Source organism: Taudactylus pleione, unplaced genomic scaffold, assembly GCF_031769625.1.
Source record: "Taudactylus pleione unplaced genomic scaffold, aTauple2 ptg000711l, whole genome shotgun sequence".
NCBI lineage: Eukaryota > Metazoa > Chordata > Amphibia > Anura > Myobatrachidae > Taudactylus > Taudactylus pleione.
In genome coordinates this window covers 7855362-7872610 of record NW_028285113.1, presented here as the reverse complement: position 1 = coordinate 7872610, position 17249 = coordinate 7855362, and the positions used below count along the sequence as shown (strand labels likewise).

At 42.7% G+C, this 17249-nt stretch overlaps 1 protein-coding gene across 2 annotated transcripts in view; it reads right to left on the bottom strand.

The window, feature by feature from the left end:
- DYNC2H1 (dynein cytoplasmic 2 heavy chain 1) overlaps positions 1–17249 on the bottom strand; it is a 480449-nt gene that overhangs the window by 245864 nt on the left and 217336 nt on the right. For both annotated transcript variants that reach the window (XM_088456705.1, XM_088456706.1), the window contains 6 exons: positions 14057–14155; positions 10069–10192; positions 8956–9119; positions 7127–7246; positions 2224–2358; positions 662–805 (listed from right to left, as the gene is read on the bottom strand). In XM_088456705.1, coding sequence (XP_088312831.1) covers positions 662–805; positions 2224–2358; positions 7127–7246; positions 8956–9119; positions 10069–10192; positions 14057–14155 — 786 coding nt within the window. The remainder of the gene's footprint in view (positions 1–661; positions 806–2223; positions 2359–7126; positions 7247–8955; positions 9120–10068; positions 10193–14056; positions 14156–17249) is intronic.

The window sequence follows — 17249 nt, the reverse complement described above, 5'->3', positions numbered from 1 at the left end:
CGCTAATTTGTCCCAGAGGTTCTCAATGGTATTAAGATCTGTAGTCTGAGCTGGCCAGTCCAGGTGGTATTGTCATCCTAATAAAAACATTTGTTGTTTCCGTAGAACCACATGTGCATGGTTCTTGTCGATACTGTCACATTAGTGGCCATTTTGAACGTGTGTGCAGTGGTATGCATTCTCTTGCGCTGGAGAGTCCAATCACTTTTGTCTACATAGTGTACAAGTGTCACATATCAAATTAATCAGTGCAGTCTCATAAAGCCGCTTGTCACAAAAAAAAAGATGTTTGGCACAAGCAGAGTCACATGGGACCTAGTGAACCGAGAAGGGCTGTTTGGCAAAAGTGCAGCAATAGTGTATGACACATCTGTATATGTGTAGCTGTTACTGTATCTCCCCGTTGGAAACAGTGATGAGCAAAACACACGGCCTTTGACGCAAGGATTTGAGCTCCACGAACAGATGACTGACAATAACCGGGAATTAAATTTTTACCAAACCAATCTATGCTACAAATGAATGACCAAAACTAAATCATACGTGTCGGCATACTGCACAGCGAGGCATTTAAGAGAATGTGGAGCCTTCAGGCTTCTTAATACAAGTGTACTGGTTGTTACATTCCATGCTAGGGAACCAAACACAGAAACAAACCTACCTGTTTGCTAAGCAAAGTTCGTTGAAAGAGTCTAAGGAAAGCAGCCAAACTAAAGCGGTACATGTTATTAATTTTGGATAAGTCACAGATAATGAAGTACATCTTGCTGGCACTTTCTGCAAGGGGGAGATAGGCATTCCGCTCCTGTGGATATGGAAAGACATACAAAAGGAGAGGAATCACATATTGTGCTTCTACTGCCATCTAGTGTACAACTGTCATAACAATATGAAAATACATTGAGGCCCTCATGGTAAAGTAATAAGATGAAAAACAATGAGGTGACCACATCATCAGCACTGTTGGAGTCCAAGGGGATATCAGCCCCTCCTGATTTCATTGTGAACCCCAACAGTATACAGAAGGTGTCCCAGGGGAGAGACCTCTGCAATCTAGGTAAGGTTGGTGCAAAGGAAGCGACAGATTGCCTTTAAAAATTTCTGAACCAAAGCTGCAGTTAGCCGTTAACATCTCGTGGGCATAAATAAGTGTGGAATATAGTGCACGTACAGTATTACTGCATGATCTCTCCCACTCCCCAGAGGAGAGATGAAAGTGCACATCCAGGATATTGACTTCTATGGAGATACACGGTAACAGCTCACTGGGGCGATTTAAAAATGATGACTCAGGGGCGGAGCAGGCAGACCACGGAGAGCCCTATGCCCGTAAGGCCAACTGCATCCATTTCAGCTACAACGTGCATGAGTTAACAGCAATGATGTCTAACATAAGACTGCAGCAATGTACACATCTGTATACAGAACACGCACACCTGCAATTCTACCTGACGTATAACAGACAGTAGCTCACATCGGCCCCCCCTAGGATCACCCATCAAACATAACAATTGCACATAATTCCATTAGAGAATAATGACTGTGCCCAATGACATGAAAATAAGGGAGACACTAAGGGTTATATTTACTAAAGGTCGATTTTAATCAACATCGATGTTGCTTTTCAGGGGCTAAATCACAAATTTACAGTACGGATACTTAAAAAAACTAAATCAAAACTTGTCTGTTAGTAAATATGTGGTTTAGATATAATACTGTAGTGAATAACACTACACTTCCTGGCGCTGATATTATATGATTGATAATATTAAGCACCACCAGCTGCAAGTAAAGGGTCTAGTTAGGACCCTAGGAATAACAAAAAATGAAGAGATCTTTTATTTACTGCGCATAGTGGTATACTAAGTGCATCTAATAATTAAAGTAAATACACAGATCTGGTGTTTGCTTTCCATTGGTACACAGGAGGCTTATGTATAATTGAACATCAATGATTTTAATCAAATCTAAACAATAAACAACCTAAAAGTAAAAATACAGTTGATAATTTCACAATTAATGTAACAGCATATAAAAAAGTATTGATTCTAGTATAATAAAATTGCCTTTTTGAATTGGACTTCTATAGAAAACCTTGTATGCATACAGAGCTGTTAAATTCTCACTCCTATAGTAAGATAATCAGTGTACCCAGCTCATTAGGTCCTGATAGTTACAAATGTATCTCTTGTCTTTATGATTTAGGGGTAATAAGGGACATACCTGGTCCAGTGAGATCTGCAGCCTGTGTGATTCGTTGAGAGATTCCTGTATGAGCGCGCTGCTCGCTTTAGTCTGATTCAATGAGTTAATCAGTTCCTTGTTGTCCAGTATATTTCCATGCGATGTGGCAAGTGTCTGGTAATAATACAAACGTAACTTCATATTTGTATTGTGGGTTTTACAGCTCACACTTCCATTCATTCTTAACAAGATAAACAAGTCTCCTGCATTACCCATGTTGTTTTACATACTGTTTCTAAGCAAAGGCTTTATCCGACATTCTGCATCTAAGCAAAGGCTTTATCCGACATACTGCATCTAAGCAAAGGCTTTATCCGACATACTGCATCTAAGCAAAGGCTTTATCCGACATGCTGTATCTAAGCAAAGGCTTTATCCGACATGCTGCATCTAAGTAAAGGCTTTATCCGACATAATGCATCTAAGCAAAGGCTTTATCCGACATACTGTATCTAAGCAAAGGCTTTATCCGACATAACGCATCTAAGCAAAGGCTTTATCCGACATAACGCATCTAAGCAAAGGCTTTATCCGACATAATGCATCTAAGCAAAGGCTTTATCCGACATAATGCATCTAAGCAAAGGCTTTATCCGACATAATGCATCTAAGCAAAGGCTTTATCCGACATAATGCATCTAAGCAAAGGCTTTATCCAACATAATGCATCTAAGCAAAGGCTTTATCCGACATGCTGTATCTAAGCAAAGGCTTTATCCGACATGCTGTATCTAAGCAAAGGCTTTATCCGACATGCTGTATCTAAGCAAAGGCTTTATCCGACATGCTGTATCTAAGCAAAGGCTTTATCCGACATACTGTATCTAAGCAAAGGCTTTATCCGACATACTGTATCTAAGCAAAGGCTTTACCCGACATGCTGTATCTAAGCAAAGGCTTTATCCGACATGCTGTATCTAAGCAAAGGCTTTATCCGACATGCTGTATCTAAGCAAAGGCTTTATCCGACATGCTGTATCTAAGCAAATGCTTTATCCGACATACTGTATCTAAGCAAAGGCTTTAAAGAGAATATAAGCAGCACTATAGTGGTAATTTTTCACAAATATATATAGGTAAAAAACTTTATTAAAAAATATATATATGTACTGATAATCAAAATATAATCATAAGCATCTTGTACAAAAAAACCTATTTGCAAACATGCGTTGTACGTATAAATTACATCAACCAATATGCATAGCAATCTGTGTGCAAATATATAAAGAATCTATTCATAGTTATCTCAATGACTGTTAAGTCCAGTCCAGAGCAACATGAGCAAAAATCAGAAAGCAGTCTTTGCTAGTAAATATATAAGTTGACATGACAGAAATATAGACCAAGACGCCAATTATATGTTCAAAATACACTTATATAATCATTCATAAGATATATATCTCGTATAAAGACCACACTAGAAATCCCTATATAGCTGTATAAATAAATGAAGCACTGAATCAACAGTGGAAGGGATTTCCTCACAGGGTATCAATTTTAGTCAAAATTTTGTATCTAAGTCATACTTCTCACCGGACTTGCATACAGGATCTTTTAGTCCTCATAAACCAGACCTCTAGATGTGTAGGAGACTCGCTGTAAATAGCGGTGCTTGGGGTATATGAAATTGGGAGTCCCAGCTTTAGGGCAAAGTCAGCCCGATGATCCCGGCTTACGTGGCTTTGAAGGCAAGAATTAAGTCAGCTCGTGACCGCCTTTTATCCAGCCACCGTAGTGATCCAAATATTAAGGGTTTCATCTCCACATATAGATGCACAGCCCCTGCTCCGTGTAGTAAGACTTCAAACTGGAGTCCGATAAAGTCTGGCAAGGTAAATAGCCATTACAATAGTAGATATCTTGACGCGTTTCGCTTCCGTTTCAGGGAGCTTTATCAAAGAACAAGGATACCTTAGGCTTCAGGCTTCTCATATCTATACTTGCCTTACCTAATTGTGTTTGGAAAAAGGATTAACACCTGTTCCGACAGGTGTCTCAAATGGCCATTAATTAGGGCCCAGCTTAAATTGTGGTGTGGTTAGTGAATATATAACAAATGATTAATGGAGCCAGCTTGCGACCTGCCGTGGGCTCCAATACAGTCACTCACTGCTGGTGTCCAACCACTATGGTGTATTAAAGGGGCAAACGGAGCTGGCTTGCGCCTGCCAGATGACGCTCCCGTGTAATTGAATGGCGCGCTATGAGCAACACATTCGCTGGGCCCATCTGTACCTCCGGGATACACTCTCGCTGGTCTCCAGATTTTGTGATATGTTGTTATGAAGGGGCCAGCGGAGTTGGCTTGCGACCTGCCAAATGTAGCTCCAATGCGACTAAGACCCCCTGGTCTCACAAATGCTGGATCTCTATTGAGCGAGATGTAGCGTAACCTCAGTGGTGTAACAACATGCAAATAATATGCTCCTGGATAGCGGCACACCAGTGCGTATAATGCCGTGGATAGCAGCAGGTAGGAATGATAAATTTCCCAAGCACACCTTCTGACGCATTTCTTCCGACAAACCGGATTTTTTCAAAGAAAATAGGTGCATATTAAATGAATGGGTGGCCCGGGTTTGCACTTGCAGACAAAGGAAACCCAACACTAGCCGTATGAATTAGCATCTGGTAGTAAATCAGGCTTCTGTGGCTGCCCATACCTACAGCAGCTTTGCGTGTGACTTAAGCTGCATACACACGTAAAGATTATCTGTCCAAACAGCCAACTAGTTGATTGGTTGGAATGAAAATCTGATAAGGTATGAAAGCAAATGACAACCAGCAATTTGCTCCCAAACGCCGGAAAATGGACAAAAACTGTTGTTTGAACAAATTGTTTAGATCAAACATTTAACAAACTTGTCTGACCGACCATTTTCATCTGTTTTCTGGCATTTAGGAGCAAATTGCTGATCATCAGTTACTTCCATACGTTACCAGATTTTCATTCCAACCAATCAACTAGTTGGCTGGTTGGACAGAAAATCTTAACGTGTGTATGCAGAATTGGACTCAAGGGTCTACAGTATGTACTAAGCCTTGGAGAGAGATAAAGTACCAATCAATCAGCTCCTAGTTGTCACTTTACAGGCTGTATTTGAAAAATGACAGTCAGGAGCTGATTGGTTGGTACTTTATCTCCATCCTCTTTATCTCTCTCTAAGGCTTATCTACCCCATAGTCCCTGAATATGGGTCATCAAGCAGGTAAACTACACAAAGTAACCACTGCACTGACTTGCACGCCAGAGATTCTCGGACTTTAGGAGAATTTATACAGACATGACGAACTCGTGCCTTCTCCTAGCATCACTGTGAGGAGCACTGCTGCACCAAAGTATACAGGAAGAGAATGTCATACACAGCCATTACTACTAAGCACATCCCTCATCAGTCACTGTGCTCCTCACAGTGCTAGATCTGATATACACACAGACACAAGGATGAAACCTAATTTCCTAGACACACTGGGGCTGATGATTAGTAGGATGTACGTCTGTTTGTTTTATAAACTACGCTAGATATGTACTGTGCACAGGGCTGGATTTAGGTTTGTGGGGGCCCCTCAGCAGCAAACTCAATTGTGTTTCAAGTACTCCACCCCCCCATCGTTCCTCCCCCTTGCATTCCCCCATAAAGTGAACTCAGCAGCCCGTCCTCTGGCTCTGGTATCCATCCCCGAAGTGCCCATCTCATCTGCAACGTTGTTAGGCATAGAACACACTGATGGCACTGTTGCAGGTCTGGAACCAAGCCATAATAACGACCGCAATGATTCCCGGGGCTCAGAATGGCGGCGCCGGAATCCCAACACCGGCATCCCGAAGGTAAGTAGCGGGGGTTAGGGGGAGGGTTATCGTTAGGAGTTAGGGTAAGGCACTAATGGGGGGAGGGTAAAGTTTAGGGTGCGCAGAGGATGAGGTTAGGTTTAGGCAGCAGTGGGGGAGGTTAGGTTTAGGCACCGGGGAGGGAGGGTTAGGGAGAGGGGGATGGGTTAGGATACCGACCGAAATGTGTCAGCATCCTAAACCTGTCTGGGATGCTGGCGTCGGGATTCTGACCGCCGGAATCCTGAGCGCCGGCATCCCATACCCATAGAGAACCTGTACCCTCCAGAAGTTACATTTATCCCAAAATCACAAGCACTCTGAATAAAGTACACAAACGTAATTAAATACACATTTCTCCTAGCCATTGCTGCATATTATGTATTACTCGGATTACTTTAATCAGGGTTAAACTCTTTGTCTCTATCCAGAACACACTACGCATTTCGCCAGCAGGAATTTGCATGTGCACTGTAAAACGTTATAAACTTTTATTAAACTTCCTACCACAAGATTGAACTGAAGGTGGAAAACTGAAAATCTGGCAAATATTTCACTACACAGCGAGGTAGTTGTAAAGCAGCCAACACTCTGTGAAATTAAATTCTGCACCATTAAATCTAACCTCAAGTTAACATGACAAATAAACTATGACCATTAATAAATAAAAGTCAAGAAATCAGCCCATAAGTCTGTGTTTTGTGCCTACAACTGAATAATAGCATTTCAGTAAAGGGCGCACAATGGCAATATACTAGCAGTGAATAAATTGTATTTGTATGAGTTTTTTTTTAAAAGTGGCTTAATAACCTCTATAATAAAATACTAGCATTGCTATTTCTGATTGTTCCTAAGAAGCTGGTGCCATTCAGTCTTCTGCGGTTCCGGAATGTGAATGCTAAGGCAAACATTTCCATAGCCACACTTAGAGATAAAGGAATACCTTGTATGAGAACAATGCCAGGCAATGCTTGGTTCTATTATAAAAGCAGGGCAGACATCATGTACAAAGAGTACGTTTAATGCAAATTGAGGCCCTTCTACTTATTTCACCTCCAGGAGAGATTCTTCCAGCTTCGCCAGCTGAATTTTCTTATCTTCCTCTTGTTGTAACAGTTTTGTCTTCTGTTCTTCCAGGTCTGGTTTTTCATGCTGAATCGTTAAAGCTAGGAGCTAAATACAATCATATTTCCAAGTGTTAGCACATTTCTATGTTGTTGACAACAATAAATTAGAAAATTCCTCATGGAGCATACCATGTAGTTACAATAGTCCCGCATACTCTGACTTATTCCAATACACTTCATACAATTATGTGCATTCTTTTCTCCTAGGCCATGAATCCCCAAGTGTAGATTATAGCATATTTGCCGGTTTTCTTTAGCATAACCGCTTGTAAGTTGTTTTCTCAAATAAAATCTTTTAGGATACAGATGCACAAAAAAGTACATTTGCATTGTAACATGGTTTGTTCCAGGTGCAATTTGACAATTTTTTTTTTAACTTTGCTCCTAACTCTGAAGACAGCCTCCGTATATCTAGATAGTAGTAAATAAATGTAGTAGTAGTAGTATGCTAACCTTGCATACAGGGTAGCTGCTTATACATGTAGCCCGCAAATTCTGGACAGCTTTATTTTTACAGTACACCTTAGCGTTCAGCTAGGACACACCCCTCCCAACTCTAAATCTCCACATCCGCTCCACCCGCAGCACAACATCCGCAACACCCACGGCACAGCACAACATCCGCCCCACCCGCAGCACAGCACAACATCCGCCCCACCCGCAGCACAACATCCGCCCCACCCGCAGCACAACACAACATCCGCCCCACCCGCAGCACAACATCCGCCCCACCTGCAGCACAACATCCGCCCCAACCGCAGCACAACATCCGCCCCAACCGCAGCACAACATCCGCCCCACCCGCAGCACAGTACAACATCCGCCCACCCGCAGCACAATACAACATCCGCCCCACCCGCAGTACAACATCCGCCCCACCCGCAGTACAACATCCGCCCCACCCGCAGTACAACATCCGCCCCACCCGCAGTACAACATAGTATTGTCAAGGTGTAAATTTGCTCTTTTTTGCTTTGCTCCCAACTCTTAATCAGCCCTAAAGTATAAACTTATAACATGGCAAGTGCCTGTATTTGCATCATACTTGCTCGCCAGGAAAATAACCACTTTACTAAATTTATTTTTAGAATTAAATTGCACCATGGCTCCTACTTGGCACTACTGAAGAATATTACAGGGCTTGATACTTAAGCATACACCCTATCTATTTTATCCTAATGTTTCAGTGGGCAGGAATTATGGGCCCGTTTCCATGGAGCAAAATGTTTTGCTATTTTTGATAATAGTACAATGTGAGAGCTATTACTGCAACTTATCATTATACACTGGTTTTCATTCTTTAACATTCTTTACATTTTTGTTACTTAAACGTGTCCAGTATGCGTAGCACATTAGAAAAGCAAGAAGTGCTGCTCTCGCGTATTGATAAGCCCTGAACAACCATCTATCGGGTAGGAAAACGTAGGTCCAGTCCCTTCCTTTATGTACAGAGAGGATGCCCCCAGTAGTGAGAGGCATGCTTACTTTTAGCAGCATACGTTGTGCTCACACCGTGACATGCCTAGCTCACACCGTGACATGCCTAGCTCACACCGTGACATGCCTAGCTCACACCGTGACATGCCTAGCTCACACCGTGACATGCCTAGCTCACACCGTGACATGCCTAGCTTCAACTGGAGGAAATCCGTTAATATCACAAAATACTTGGAACCAGAGAAAGACACTCAGAAGATGGCACCATACACGGTTCTATGTGCTAAGAGCAAGTAACTGCCATGGTGATATAATTACCTGTCCTCTTAACCCGGCTCTTGTGGTGGTAAAATTGACCTCAGTGACGATGGACGAAGCGTCAGACGGTATTAACGGATTGGGGTTGCGCGTTGCAAGAAACAGGCGGAATTCTTCATTGTAGTCTATGGTTTTTTCGCCAACTTGGACAACATATCGTGGCCCTGTGAAACCGAAGACGGTATGTCACAATATAGTTTAAATTTGTCAGTAATCAACACAGAAGCTTGTTTAATAACACGGAGCAATCTGGACAGCTGAGCTGGTCCCCAGAGCAGACACTCCGATTCCTAGGCTGGACTACTGGCGAGGAGTAAGGTGGGCTTAGAGAAGGCTGCACACCCATAAGCCTCGTTTTGTGGAACAGTGCAAACATGAGATTCAAGTGCACAAAGATTACTGTACAGACATGAAGGTATACAAGGTGCTTCCTCTGTATGCCAATTTCCTCAGTCCATTTCCACTCCACAAAAGGACTTTATAACTGCACCAGCTCAGAGCGGACACAGGGGGTCATTCAGACCCGCTCGTGAGCGGCAGTACGCTCGCAAGCGGGTCGATGTTCCCCCACTGCGCATGAGCACGACGGAGGGAGCTCCGTCGTGCGCATGCGCGAGACCCGGCGAGCGACGGGCTCTCCATCGCTCCGGGTCTCGCACCAAAGGGGGCGTGCTGTCGATGTTGATTGACAGCACGCCCCCTTTGGTGGGCGTGCCGGGGGCGTGGCGGCCAGACGGAGGCGTTCCCATGGGAACGCCTACCGTCTCAAGCCGGCCCCACTGACATCAGTAGTGATGTCAGTGGGAGCAATTTTGGCTCTGATAGAGCCAAAATCACTCCAGGGCTTGCGGCAGCGAGACCCTACCGCAGGGTCTCCGTCGCAAGCCCGATGGTCACGATGGTCCATCATCATGGATGCTCGCTATAGCTGTGGGTGGTAACCCACAGCTATGCGAGCGTCCATGAGGACGCTCCAAAAAAAGGTAGGAGGACCCTGATTCAGAGCGAGCGCTCTGGTCAGAGCGTTCAGCTCTGAATCAGGCCCACAGTCTGTATATATATATATATGGGGTACAGGATGGGGCAGAAAGTGAGCTCCTATTGCAGACTTACCCTGAGCAATAAGATCTTTCCTGAGTAACGGATACAGGACCGGCTCCACTCCATCCATCTCCTGGATTATAAGTGTCTTGCCGAAGCGGACTGCTAGCTCGAGAGCCGTAATGAAGTTTGCATCCTGTACATAAAACACAACATATGCGAGTTCCTGCTTACTGACCTGGCAGCACAGACAGTGAATTGCCGATATGCATGAAATTATACAGCAAAAACTACCGACAGAGGAAATGTCTGCAAAATCGGACTGTTTATGACATGTACTGAAATTATCTTCGATTTCAGATCAGAAATATTACACACATCTATTTACAATACATTGTTTATAAGTAAAGTTTTTGAAATAAAAAAATTAAAGCATAACAAACTTTTTTTTTTTTTTTAAATATCAAAACCCAATGCAACTTTGTTGTTTTGGAAGAAGGCACTCATTAACGAAACCATGTACCATTAGTAAATGGACAGTTGCTACACCAGCCACAGCTTGGGCTAAATACACCAATGCTCCTTCAAGGAACCAACGGCTTTGTGCGAAACTGTCAGCCCGGTAGAAGCATCAATGCCACCTGACTGTGGGCACTCATTTGGGAGAGAGCGTATAAAGAACCAAAAATGTGCTTTACCACTTTCCATAATTATTCGCCCAATGGGTGTCACCGTTCTGTTGCCTTCTCTCCGAGATATTTAATTTTACTTTGAAAAAGCAATAACACAGGTTTACTTAATAATGTTTCTCTATATGAGCCATGGGAAAAAGGCAGAGAAATAAGGATTCCCATGCAGAACAGATTTCTACAGGCTCCGCTGAACATTTATAGAAAAATAATCAAACTTCTGTTTCTCCGGTAATCTAAGGACATCCACAATCTTATCTAGCAAGAAAGTATTTTCTTTCATTCTGTTACAATCAAACCATAACAGAATGAAACGGCCAGATCCATTTGCTCTGTGCTTGGGGAGAGAGAGAGGAAAAGATATCAGGAATTGTTGTTTTGTTTATCGCCACAGAATAATTATATTAATTTTCCACTCGCAGCTTTCGTGTTGCTATTCAGATGTGTCTCTGTTATAGATTAAAGAGTCAAGGATTGAAATTTAATTAAAAGTTTTCATTTAAAAAAAAAGTTAAGAGCAAAAAAAAAATAAAATCAATAATTTTCATGCAAATAATTCTTGCAAAAACATATAGGTAAGTGGTTAAAATATGACTTGGTCATTAAATAAGTTGCATTTCAGCAGAAGATGTGCGATAAATTACAACGGGGGTGATATACAAAACCAGTCACATTATACATAAAACTAAAAAATGACCATGCACCGCACTCTTTTGAAGCACCTATTTCATTGTTTGGAACGTATAATTATCATGATATGTATGAGCAGAAAATGTGCAGATTGTCTACAGTATGTTTGCAAAAAAGCAACTGTATGGTCTACAAGTAAGCTGTACCCATCCCCTTCAATAATTAGACATTTTTCCTGTAAAGTCCCCCATACACAGTGCGATATAGCAGCCGATCTGCTGGATTGGTACGATATCGCTGCTATATTGTACTGTGTGTTTGGCATATCATCGGCCACTGCGCGCTCCCGTGGGGTCTACATCACACCTCCAGATCTTACTGCTTGTTCACTTGATCTGGGGATGCCATGTACAATCCCATGCAGCGCTATGCGGGTGGGGGAGGGGGGTGCCGGCATATCGGGCAGTCGGCCACCTGATCGCTCAGTGTGTGGGGACCGGCCAATATGTTGGCCGTTGGATCGCAGGACACGTCGCAAGGCGCATATAGCACCGTGTATGGGCGGCTAAAGACTTCTGGTTTCGTTCTGACAGACAGTAGAGCCCCACGTTACAGCGTACTGCTAATACTGCAGTGATTGTTCATTGTTCCTGCATTTTTGGGGGGCCTCAACAAGACACCACAGAAGGGCGCCATTTACAGAACAGCTCTGTTTTACAATGTCATAAAGCCTCTTACTTTAGATGCCCAGCTAGAGAGGATCACATTTAGTGAGCAAGGTACGTATATTGCTGCACTTACAATAGGCAGTGTTCCGTATTTCCTGCAGGGGATCGGAACTGAATCCGCCATATTTGTGGCACCTTGCTGTATATGTGTAACTTATGACATGAAGTGCCTATATTTAAAATTTTCAATAACATTGAGTTACGTGGGTCTACATTTGATATACCGCCAGATTAAGAGGTGCGCACTGTGACGATGCCGCACGCAAGCGGACGATATTTTCAGTTTGCACGTGTCAGAGTAGCACTGCGCATATGTCCCAATAGGTACTGCCGGGAGACGCAAACCAAATGTGGACGCACAGAGAGGCAATTTCGGTGAAGGCTTCTGGGTGGTAACAGGAGGATGACTAGCCAGATGCTGATGTGTCGCGGTCAGCGACTAACTCTTGACGCAGTTACACTAACACAGACGGTCATGTGCAGACGGAGATTCTGCCCCTCCATAGGGCTGGTACAACGTTCAATGGTGCGACCGTTGGTGCGTCTTAATACACACAGGGGGCGGATTAGCACTGCAGCCAATGGGCGTCTCTGTAGGAAGGACAGTTGGCTGCGTCATTAACATAAAATAGTTGTTGCGTTCTAAGAAGAGACGCAGTAGCGGCTGCAATAGAGCTCATTTACTGCGACTATCCGTCCAGCCAGACATAACTTAGATAGAGCGGCTTTGAGTGATATGCTAATAAAAAAAAGCATCTCGTAATAAGATATCACCACTTGCGATAAGGTGACAAGCTAGTACTGTATTCTATAGGGTTCTGTAGACTATTCTATAGGGTTCTGTAGAATATTCTATAGGGTTGTGTAGACTATTCTATAGGGTTCTGCAGACTATTCTATAGGGTTCTGCAGAATATTCTATAGGGTTCTGCAGACTATTCTATAGGGTTCTGCAGACTATTCTATAAGGTTCTGCAGACTATTCTATAGGGTTCTGTAGACTATTCTATAGGGTTCTGCAGAATATTTGCTTATGACACCTTATTGCGAGATTATGGAGCGTACACACGGTCAGATTTGTCAGACTTGTCAGATGAACGATTGAACGATTAAACGATCTGAACGATTTGAACTATTTGACCAAAGTTTTGAACGATTTGAACGATTTGAACGATTTGAACGATTGAACGATTTTTGACTGCATTAAAATGAATGGAATCGTCCAAGTCTGACTGCAAACCCATCAGATGTCAGATATCGTTATCTGACAAACGGGAACGCGCATCGTTGATCGTCCATCGTTCAGGCATGTCAGATATGAACGATTTTCCTTCAGATATGAACGACTGAACGATTTTTAAATCGTTATCGTCCATATCTGAAGAAAAAATCTGATCGTGTGTATGCACCATAACTTGGATATCACACAGAGTCATGCTAATATCCAGCCACCAGGACTAAACGTTGTTCATCCGGCAGCGACCACCATTTTGACGTGATAATCTGCGTATGATTCTGTAACAATAAGAGCAATCTTAAAAACTAGGTGTAAAACACAATGACAAAAAGCAATAAGAGAAAGGCGCAGCTTATCGCCGTAATGGAGCTGGCACCACTTTCAGCATCTATTAGCCATAAGCACCTGAGCCGCATATCCACTTGCAGCTGTATGAGTGCAACCGGGCGGCAATGGAGTACTTGCAGGTAGAATAAGTGTCCCATGGACATGTAGCTGGAATAGTGGGCTATACAGAGCGGAGCGTATGCAGAGAAATGCGCGCTGACGGCTACTTGGACTAGCGAACGGGCGGCGCGGTCGCATAGATGCGGCCGTCTCTGCACACAGGTGAAAAGCGTTTATTTCTGAGCATACAATGCTGTCGACTTTAAGTCTACACCAGCCCTAGTACTGTGTGTCTCAGCGTTCATAAATAGCCTCCGGTGGCAGCATATCATGTCTCAGTCACATGGGTAACATCCAAGGATAAGGACTAAAAGGAAATCCAGAAATACCTGTTGATTGATAACTTCCAGACGAGACTCCTTCAAATGTGTTTTCAACCATTCTGTTGCTTGGGAAGATGGATCAATTAAAAACGGACATACCTGACTCTAGAATAGAGAATAATAACAAAATAGGACTGCAATTAGCATTCTTTATATACAAAGCTTTCATAAATCATACAAAGGTGCGCATAGTTTTAGCCCTACAAGTGCAATCAGAACACGGGAAATTGGAAATCCATGAAATAAATGTTAGAAAACCTTCTGAGAAACTTCAATTAAATGAAATGAAGAAAGGGTACAAATCGCTGTTGCGTACTGTGGCCAGGGTTCTCTGCATTATAGGAATCCTTCAGGGCTTATTTTAATAGGAGTCTTACGACTGTTGGCAGGGAAACAGTTTATCTATACCCGGGGGGCTGTTAGCACTTATATACATCACAGCTCTCCTGACATTATGCTGGGTACTATGTTCTGCCGTTGCTGTCCAGCAGCCATTGGGCACACTAAACTCAGCCAGTCATGGCCATTTCCCTATATGCCATTTTTAGGCCTTATTGTATTAAACTAATCATGTTACTAGGGGCCCGATGCACCACGGATGACAACTGCAACAGCATACGCAGATCGGCCGATGGTCCGCATGCATCGCTGGCCAGTATTGCGATCACCTAAGCAGATACAAAGCCATCGCAGAGTGAGTGACGGGACATCAGTGTTTGGGGGTGGTGACGGGGAATGGACGGAGAAAAGCAGGCGTGCCAGTCTGCTTTGAACGCGGTTTCCTGGGCATGCATAAATTAGCCACTGTGATGGCATTCGTAGCCCGAGTACTCACTGCGTGCGATGAGAGTTGCAATTTCTGAGACAGGTCAGAGCTGCTGTAAGTCTGCGTGAGGGGCCGATGTTACTCAATGTTACCGATGTATACACAGGTCTGCGAGGTCTTACGGATGTTAGAAAGTGGTAGTGGGCGTCTCTATGCCGGGTGAGCAGTTGCAAACATTAGCGTAGTTTCGCAGCAGAACTGCGCGAGTAATCGCAGCTGTGAATGCAGTAGTGATCCGTAGTAAAACCGGCCGTAGGACAGAAAATGTGCAAAAATATTCCCCTCGCCGAATATATACGCCTTTATGAGACCAAGAGCCCATCATTGTGTCAATTTATGAGAAGCGCATGGATCCTGGCATCAAAATGGCAGCATCCGCTGGGGATGAAGCTGGGTAAATCCGTTCCTAACAAAATGGAGTGAACAGGAGTCATCATGCACTTGCAATGGAACAGACTTGTTTTACCATCCTGGTGTGTTTGACGCAGATAAGCACATTTACGTGAGCGCAAATGTCCGTGTAATGAAGGTCACACGCATAAGAGTCATATGTAATACAGACATTACTGATGTTCCCTCATGCTCAATATTTACAACCTAATAGGAGGCTGCAACAAACAGTAATTCAAGAAAGAAAAATCTAAATGTAATTCAAAGAAAGTAGCATCCGAAAGTGCAGTAGGCTGGTCTTTGTAGTGATGGTTTCCACCAAGCGCATTTCTAGCCAAACCGGCAAACGCACACAAATAAATAGGCGCAGAGAGTTTTTATAGATGCATTTGGGCATGAGGGAATGTAATGCATGTATGCCCACGTATGGTCTTAGGAGTTACACATTTTCTGCCTTGTGGCCACGCCTTAGTGGTGTCAAAATAGACAAACACTTAAAAATGCAAATAATATATAAAAGGTGTGGCCGTATGTAAAAGAGCCTATAAATGACATAATCCAACAATAAATACCAAGAAACGTAATGTAAATGTATAGGTGTGTACATATATACTCATACATATATACACTCACAGGCATTTCATGGTATCAGACGCAGCTGAAACCACTGAATAATGCCATCTCAATGGTTTAGATGTGGTATTCTGCTGTTATACTAGCGCTATATCGGCCAATATATCGCAAGCACGTCGATATGTCTGTGAACGTCGTTCGCAGACATATTTCGTCGACTGTCTGCAAATATATCGGTGCATCTGGCTGTGTGTATGAGGTACACTTACTACATGGACTGACATCACAGCTGGGAGGCCCAATTCAAATGCCCGCCCAGCTGTGACGTCAGGACGACGTGTTGAGCGTACGATCAGTAACTGTGTATACTTACCTGAACTGGTCGCTCGGCCGGCGCAACTGCCAGTCGGCCGTCAAGTCGACATAGTGTGTACCCAGCGTAAGAACCAATAAAACAGCAAATTGATACATTTTTTTATGCAAATCATTGGTTACAAATGGTGAGAATTCCCTTACCAGAGTCTAGGTCTGCCTTCCCATACTGAACTTAATATGTAACAGAGGGTTTTTATATCAATCATCTGAATTTTTCACATAATTTAGGTACTTTTTTAGAAGTATACATATTAGGATTCCATATAAAAAAATACTGTAAAGTGGAATAAAATACAAAAATAAAACTAGATATTTAAGATCTCTCATCAATTAATACATGCAAAAGGCATAACTATATTGTTTATAATCTTAGTTTTAATTGACTTTAGGCTGTCATGATGATTTCTCCCAATGTGTTCATCAAGCTCGGTCCTCAGAACCCCAAACAGTGCATGTTTTCCAGGTCTCCTCACAGAATCAGTGAAATAATTAGCTCCACCTGTGGATCTTTTTTTTTTTTTTTTTTTTAAATACGTTTTATTTGCCAGATCACAATAAATAACACAGATAATAGGAATCAAATACAAATGTAAACAAACAGTTGCCATAAAGACAAGATCCGTTTCTCACAAAATTAAGATCCAAAAATTGTGATCCATTTATATATTTTCAAACATATAAGGATAGTCAAAAAAATTAAAAAACACAAATAAAAATAGGCTGAACAGAAAAAAAAGAAAAAGCCGGAAAGGGGTAAGAGAAAGAAGAAAAGAACACCTGTGGATCTTTTAAAATGTGTCAGTGAGTAATTAATACACCTGTGTACCTGCTGGGAGACCTGGAAAACATGACCTGTGTGGGGTCCTGAGGACCAAGTTTGAGAACCATTGCTCTAAGGGCTTTCAAAGCCATTTTCTGCCTGAGGTGGCAACTACTGTAAAATGGCTCCTTTCAGATTAGTTGTTGGTAACAGAAAGAATACAAATGGCGGCAAACTAAAATGGTTTCCATCTCAATCCATATGCAGCAGAATGA